General features: G+C 39.4%; 1 protein-coding gene across 1 annotated transcript; it reads right to left on the bottom strand.

Moving 5' to 3' along the window:
* Positions 1-4,499: 4,499 nt before the first annotated feature.
* LOC127679985 (Kruppel-like factor 18) lies at positions 4,500-6,194 on the bottom strand. Its single transcript, XM_052175546.1, has one exon. It carries the CDS (start codon positions 6,192-6,194, stop codon positions 4,500-4,502), a length of 1,695 nt encoding a protein of 564 aa, XP_052031506.1.
* Positions 6,195-8,283: the final 2,089 nt, after the last annotated feature.

Below are 8,283 nucleotides of genomic sequence, written 5' to 3'. Positions count from 1 at the left end.
CCACCCCTTTGTGTCTGTGAAGGTGATTTTACACCCACCTTCATTCTTCCCAGCCTACTGCTGCAGTATACCCACACACTGGGGCATTAAACTTCCCCAGGTTCAAGGTCCTCTCCTCCCATTGCTGTCAGGCAAGTCCATGCTCTGCTACACATGTATCTGGTGCCATCGATACCTTCAAGTTCATTCCCTAGTAGATGGTCTAGACTCTGGGAGAACTGGGTAGTTATGCAAGCCTATATTGTTCTTCCAACAGGGTTGCAATCTCCCTCTGCTCCTCCTGTTCTGTCAGCTCCACCACCAAGTTCCCTGAGCTCAGTATGATGGTTGGCTCCAAGCATCCATATCTGTATAGATCAGTTGCTGACCTGACCTCCCAAGGATCTATCATACTAGTTTACTGTCAACAGGTGAGTCTTGACTGCAGGAGTGTTGGGTTTGTCATCTGCAGACATGGTGGATCCCCTGCTTGGGCAGTCCCAGGAAGGCCAGTCTTTCAAACCCTGTTCCTTTCCCCCTGTTCTTCCTTTGGACAGGAAAGGCTCCTGGTGGAAGGATGGGGTCACACAGGCATCTCAATGTTTTTAACCCAGAAATGTTCCTATTGCCACTCTTTAAAGACTATTGTGAATAGGATTTATTTTCAATGTGTTTTGTTATTTGCTAAGAAGACTATTGTGTGGGGGTTTTATTTTTTGGTTTTGTGTGTGTGTGTGTGTGTGTGTGTGTGTGTGTGTGTGTGTGTGTTGAATTTTATCTTGACAATTTGCAGAATGTGTTTAATAGCTGTAACATATTCTCTTTTTAGTATTTGTTTTTGTTTTGATGTACAACATCAGTACATCCTTTATTACTCCTTTTTCTTTCCTTCCTCAAATCTCTCTCATATATATTTTATCTTTTGAATTTATGTCCTCTTTTATTACATTAAGTGTTGCTACACACAGACATATGTATGTGTATGTTTGTGTGTGTGTGTGTGTGTTTGTGTATATATATATATATATATATATAATCCTGTTTGACCTGTGTGTTACTTTTATATGTTTTAGAAAATGAATATTTCATCATTTACTGTTTTTTTTTACATACAAGAGTGATTTGTCTGTGTTAATGTGTGTATACTACATGCATTCAATGCCCAAGAAAGCTACAAGAGGGCTTTGGATTGCTTTGAACGGTAGATACAGGGGATAATGAGACATCCTATGCATTCTAGGAACAAACTCTATTCTTCTGCAAGAGCAGCAAATTCTCATAACCAGTGAACCATCTCTCTCTCCCTAGGTTTAAGAGTTTTCTTCTCAGGTGTTTACTGTCTTCTTTTTTTTTTTCCTTTATTTGGTGGGGGATATAAGTTTATGTTACCTGCAAATAGATATTATTTGACTTCTTCCCTCTTATTGTATTCCCTGTATCTCTTTTTCTTGCTTTATTACTCTAGCTAAGATTTGAAACTTTATATTTAACAGACTTAAGAGTTTTGATATCTAGGAGCTCCTCAGGACTGGACCACCAACCAAAGAGTACACATGGAGGATCCCATGGCTCTGCCCACATAAGTGGCAGAAGATGGCCTTGTTGGACATAAGTGGAAGAAACAGCCCTTGTGCCTGAGAGATTTCATGCCCTAATATAGGGGAATGCCAGGGTAGAAAGGCAGTAGTGGGTGTGTGGGTGGTGGAGATGCAGGAGGAGGAGGGATGGGATAGGGGTTCCAGAGAGGAGACCTGGAAAGGGGATGACATTTGAAATGTAAATAAAGAAAATATCCAGTGGAGGAAAAAAATGTTGTTGATATCATTACAAGACCAAATTCCTCTCTGTGACATCAAGTCTCTGTAGCTGCATTGTTGGAATCACTTCTTCCCATCAAACCTATTCTGTTAGCCTTGCAGTCCTGGACAGGACACTAATATCTCTTATCTCAATGGCTTTGCATGTTCTGTTATTGTTGTTGTTGCCTGTTTTTTCATTAATTGCTTAAAGACTATATGGTGTTTTCCATCTACTATTACTAATAAATAATTACAATCTTTTTTCATATATAATTTGAAAATCATTCATACCATTGTACTGTCAGAATTTCATGTAATTCTTTAACTTCAATAGATTTAGGGATATATTTTATTTATTTTAAAAGAGAAATTTAATAAATAAGTTATTAAATAAAAATAAATATTCAAGTAAGAAAACTCATCACAGATATAACAGCACTTTTATTAATTGCCTTATAATTAAAATACATTGAACTACACATATTTAAATTTTCATAATATACTTCATACTTTAAAACATTTTTAAATCTAAATATATTTTTAAGATATTCTTTTCCTCCTCTAACTCCTTCCAGATTGTATTCCTGTTCCTTCCAACCCAACTTTTAAGTTCCTTCTCCAAAGAAAAAACAAAAAAATTAATGCACACACACACCAAAAAAAAATCAAAAGCATCAAAAAAAAACAAAACAAAACAAAGAAAACTAACCTGTAATTTAAAAAAAAAAAGCACACATGCAAAATCACATGTAACCCATTTTTGGTAAGTCACCTACTTCTGAACATGAGGCCTTCCCTGTAGTGCTTGATCTGTCTGGTGTGACTCCACTGAAGAAAACAGATTGACCTCTTTTAGTGTGTCTAAATGAAATTTCAGTTGCTAACTTTTTCACAGTAGTTAGATTTCCATTTATTTATTTATCAGTTTGGCAGTTCCTCTGAAAATTGGACATAGTAGTACCTGAGGACCCAGATATAACACTCCTGGGCCTATACCCAGAAGTTGCTCCAACATGTAATAAGGACACATGCTCCACTAGGTTCATAGCAGGTTTATTTATAACAGACAGAAGCTGGAAAGAGCCAGGATGTCCCTCAAGAGAGGAATGGATACAGAAAATGTGGTACCTTTAAACAATGGAGTACTACTTAGCTATTAAATCAATGTCTTCATGAAATTCTTAGGCAAATGGATGGAGCTAGAAAATAACATTCTGAGTGACTTAAACCAGTCAATCACTAAAGAACACATATGGTATGCTCACTGATAAGTGAATATTGCCCCAGAAGGCAGGAATACCCAAGATATAATAGAGACCACATGAAGTTCAAGAAGAAGGAAAACCAAAGTGTGGACACTTTGGTCCTTCTTAAAAGGGGTACAAAATACCTATGGGAGGATATACAGAGACAGTGTGTAGCAGATTGAAGGAAAACCATCCAGAGACTGCCATATCTGGGGATCCATTCAATATACAATTACCGAACCCAGACACTATTGTGGATGCCAAGAAGTTCTAGCTGACAGGAGCCTGATATAGTTGTCTTCTGAGGGGTTCTGCCAGTGCCTGCCAAATACAGAGTGGATGCTCTTAGCCTACCATAGAACTGAGCACAGGCTTCCCAATGGAGGAGCTAGAGAAAGGACCCTAGGAGCTGATGGGGTTTACAGCCCCATAGGAGGAATAACAACATGAACAAATGAGGACTCCCCGAGCTCCTAGGGATTTAGCCACCAACCACAGAGTACACATGGAGGGACCAATGGCCCCAGTTGCATATGTAGCAGAGGATGGGGTGGTCAGGTGTCAATGAGAGGAAAAGTCCTTGCACATGTGGAAAAGTGAGGGAAAAAGAGGGAAAAAGTGGAAAGGGGATAACATTTGAAATGTAAATAAAGTAAATATCTAATAAAAATTTAAACAATAAATACAAAAGAAAAACAAAAAGTCTCACAGGCCCTGCCACTGCTCTATCTGATGGAATTAATTTCTGGTTTGTTGTTTTGTCCTTTGGAATGTGTAAAATGGAGCATTACCCAGAATATAGTCTATCTTTAGGATTTTCAAGTTGGGTGGAGGAAAGTTGTGTGTTTGTTTTGTTTTTGTATTTGCCATTGTATATGATGATACATGAGTGTGGTTTTAATTTGAGATTTTGCATTGGGCAAGCACAATGACTCTTCTTCACTTGTCTGAATTCACCTAAATTTCTTCAGGGAAATATCTCCACATCTAGTTCAATTGGACTGTTGGATTTTCATAATATTGAGATTTTTCACTTCCTTTGTCACACATGTGTTTTGTGAATATTTGAGTTGGAGGCAGCATGTTTATCACTTTTAGTGATTTTCAAGCAAACATTTTTTGAACACACTGAAGTTATTATGTCTTCCTATTATGAACATGGCATTTGATTTCAAATTCAGGAATGTGAACTGAGACAATGAAAAGTTCCCTACTTTTTAAAGTATTTATAATTTTATGTTTAATTGATAATAAAATTTCAGTGTATACAATTTTGATTCAGGCTAGCTACACGTTTGTCATTACATCTCTGCTTTCCTTGAAAAAAAAATCTGCTGGGAATATTTGAGTGAGTCTATTGCTGGGGCCCACTATTATCCCCAAAGTACTTGATTAGTGGTCAGGTATGGTGACTGAGAAGAAGGAAGAAATATGTTAGTGTAATATGATATGGTATGGGGAGGGGAGTGGGCATTCAGGTTGCAGTGGTGGGTGATGTTTGAAGATGGATCCTCTGATGCTTTTTGAGATAATCGGGTCTGGAATAGCTTTTGTTGCACATATCACAGGGGTAGGGCCTCTCCCCACTGTGCTTTTGCTTGTGTCTCTTGAGATCTTCTGAGCGGAAGAATTTCCATTTGCATCCAGGCTCATCACAGGCATAATCCTTCTGACGTGTGTGTTTCTTCATGTGGTTTTTGAGGTGGTGAGACTTTTTGTATGATTTCTGACAATCCTGGTAGGTACAGGCGAAGCTCTTCAAAGGATGAGGGTTCTTCCGGGACACTGGGCTCTTGGTCTTGGTGTCTAACTTCATCTCTGCATGTTGTACCTGGACCAAACTGGAAGCTGAAGAGTTTTCCTGAGGTTGTCTTTGGACCAAAGGGGAACTTGAAGGATAAGGGTTTTCATCCACATATGAGGCTTGGGGACTAAGTGAAGTCACCTGCCAATCAAGGCTTCCTTCCAGATTGGGTGTTCCATTCTGACTTGGGCAGACATTTTCATCAAAAGAGGTCTTTATCTGACCCAAATAGAATATCTCTTCAGAACTGGGACTTGTCTCTGAATGGCTAGCCAGGTTCTCTTCTGGACTGTATGTTGTCCTCTTATACCCATGAAGAGTTGTGTCAAAACTGGAAGTCTCTTTCTGAAACTCATAGAAAGACTGGCCAGCAATTGAAATTGATACCTGGTGATTCACAGTCAAATCCTGGTCACATCTGTACCCTGATGAATGATACCCAGAGAGGGAGTGCTCACCACTGAGGAGATTCTCTTGATCTTTGGAGACATTCTGAACACTGAAGGATTTCATTTGGTCATTTGTTTGGTCACAGTTAATTCTCATCTGAGGCTCAGAGAATACCTGATTTCCATTTGGCAGTATCATCTGATCTCCATAGTATTCATTTTCAGCTACTGGGCTCTCCTGGTGATTCCTAAAACAATTCTGTTCAGAAAAGGATGTTATGATTTGATTGGGATAAAGGGCCTGTGTATAACTGGGTGATGTCATCTGATTCCCATAGAGAGTCAGATGCCCTCCATTCCTTGGTGTCACCTGATTGTAGTTGGTCTGGTTACCATGGAAAGGCATCTCATGTTCACCACTGAAAATCTGGTCATGTTTAGAAGCAAGGGAGTGATCTACATTTGGGTCCTGGAGAGCATGACTTCCTGAAAGCACCTTTTGATGATTACCAAAGTTAATCCTGGGATTCAAACACATTTCTGTATTTGTGAACAAGAGAGTCTTGTCAGAGTTCATTGTCCTCTTCCAGTAGCCTTCATTGTAGAGAGTATCCCTGGTGTCAAGTTCTGCTCTCTTCTGGGAATGAGAAAGGCATGTCTTCGGGGTGCTGTTGAGCTGCATGTGCTGAGGGCCTGCAGGGGAGATTTTCTGCTCAGCAGACACAACTTGCTGGTACCAAAAAGAGGTCTCACTTGGCTCTCCAAACAGGAAATCATTGGCTTCTCCCAGGTGTGCTGTTGAACTCAGAGTACAGGCTGCATCTTGGTTGCTACAGGATGTTGATGCCATCACTGTTTGTTTCCAGGTAGGCATATCTGAGCTCTGACCTGAAATAAGCTGGCTGGACTCCATAGGGGAAGGTTGGGTATTCCAGGATCCTGGCTGGGAAGCAACTGTGTTTTCTGCCATCTCCATATAGGCTTCACAGAAGGTGTAGGAACTCTCCATGTTCTTACACTGTTGGGAAAAGGAGAACACTGGGCTGAACTAGATATGCCACTGTGAGAGCTTAAAGTCCTTGAGAATACACACATTCAGTGGACAGACAGAAGTTACATGGTAGAAAGAAGGCTGAAAATGTGTGCTGGATGCCAGGGCTTCACACGTTCTTTGGTTCTGATGAATGTGGAATGGTCAAGTAAAATTCAACTCTATTGCTCTGAGGTCTCCTTGTATAAAACTCATCCTGAGGTGGTCAGAAGTTATGATTCTATGATTTGGTAGACCATACCTTTCAGTGGGTAGGGCCTCATATCTAGAGAGCTTGTTTAAACATTTCATCCCAGGCTCATAGAACTCAGAAGGTGCTCCCAGCTAACCAGCCTCTTAGGTTCTTGTGTGTTAGCTTGCCTACTACCATTTACTTAATGGCCAATGCGCACCTTCAATATTGTACTCATCCATCTTGGAAGAGAATGTGGTATAGGATTTTTGGGGGCAATTGTGGTGGGTTTGTAAAGCAGTAGTAGAATTCATGTGAGGGTTGTTTTGGATGAAGATTGTAAATTAATATAATATTGTATGGTGTTGTTGAAACCTCTTGCAATGGAGAGTTATAGTGCATATGATGGTAATCTCAATAATGGGAATCTCAATACATGACCTGGTGTGGCCAATTTTGAATCCAGGCAAGTCTCCCTGAGGAAGGAATCTGCTGCATTCTCTAGTATTCTTCTTCTATGGGGTCCCATCAAGTTATTCAAATAATATAGACTACTGCAAAGAGACAGGTTCACTGTCAGCATACTGACAATAGGACCACATTGTTAGGATTATATCCACACAGCTCACGGAACCTGGTCTAAGGATGGACAAAATGAAAGAAAAATCTAATTTTAAATTTAAAAAATGGAGTGATGAAATCAAATATTTAAGAAAGAAAGAAACAAAGAAACAAAGAAAGGAGAGAAAGAGAAAAAGGGAAAGAAAAATAGAAATCATATCATCATCATAATTATCATCTTCATCATTACCATCAAAATGATTTGTCACAACATGTAGATTGAAAAAATAAGTGTAAAGTTTGGATGGATAGGTATACTTTTGAAATTAATTCAGGAACTTGTAATACATGAAATTAAAACTTGGCAACTGCTAGTACAATCTTTCACCTAAACATAGTAAAAGCAATATACAGCAAACCGATAGCCAGCATCAAACTAAATGGAGAGAAACTTGAAGCAATCCCACTGAAATCAGAGACCAGACAAGGCTGCCCCCTTTCTCCTTATCTTTTCAATATTGTACTTGAGGTACTAGCTCGGGCAATTCGACAACATAAGGAGGTCAAAGGGATACAAATTGGAAAGGAAGAAGTCAAACTATCATTATTTGCAGACGACGTGATCGTCTACCTAAGTGACCCAAAGAACTCCACTAGAGAGCTCCTACAGCTGATAAAAAACTTCAGCAAAGTGGCAGGTTATAAAATCAACTCAAGCAAATCAGTGGCCTTCCTATACTCAAAGGATAAGCAGGCTGAGAAAGAAATTAGGGAAATGACCCCCTTCACAATAGCCTCAAACAGTATAAAGTATCTTGGGGTGACTCTTACCAAACATGTGAAAATCTGTATGACAAGAACTTCAAGACTCTGAAGAAGGAAATGGAAGAAGATCTCAAAAAATGGGAAAACCTCCCATGCTCATGGATCGGTAGAATCAATATAGTTAAAATTGCCATTTTGCCTAAAGCACTATACAGATTCAATGCAATACCCATCAAAATCCCAACTCAATTCTTCACAGAGTTAGAAAGAGCAATTATCAAATTCATCTGGAACAACAAAAAACCCAGGATAGCTAAAACTTTTCTCAGCAACAAAAGAAAATCTGGGGGAATCAGTATCCCTGACTTCAAGCAATACTACAGAGCAATAGTGTTAAAAACTGCATGGTATTGGTACAGTGACAGACAGGAGGATCAATGGAACAGGATTGAAGATCCAGAAATGAACCCACACACCTATGGCCACTTGATCCTCGACAAAGAGGCTGAAAACATC

Source organism: Apodemus sylvaticus, chromosome 3 (assembly GCF_947179515.1).
Source record: "Apodemus sylvaticus chromosome 3, mApoSyl1.1, whole genome shotgun sequence".
NCBI lineage: Eukaryota > Metazoa > Chordata > Mammalia > Rodentia > Muridae > Apodemus > Apodemus sylvaticus.
The sequence above is the reverse complement of the archived record's forward strand: the minus strand, read 5'-3'. Positions and strand labels throughout refer to the sequence as shown.

Coding starts and splice junctions, on each gene's coding strand:
- LOC127679985 (XM_052175546.1), bottom strand. CDS start 6,194: ATGGAGATGGCAGAAAACACAGTTGCTTCCCAGCCAGGATCCTGGAAT.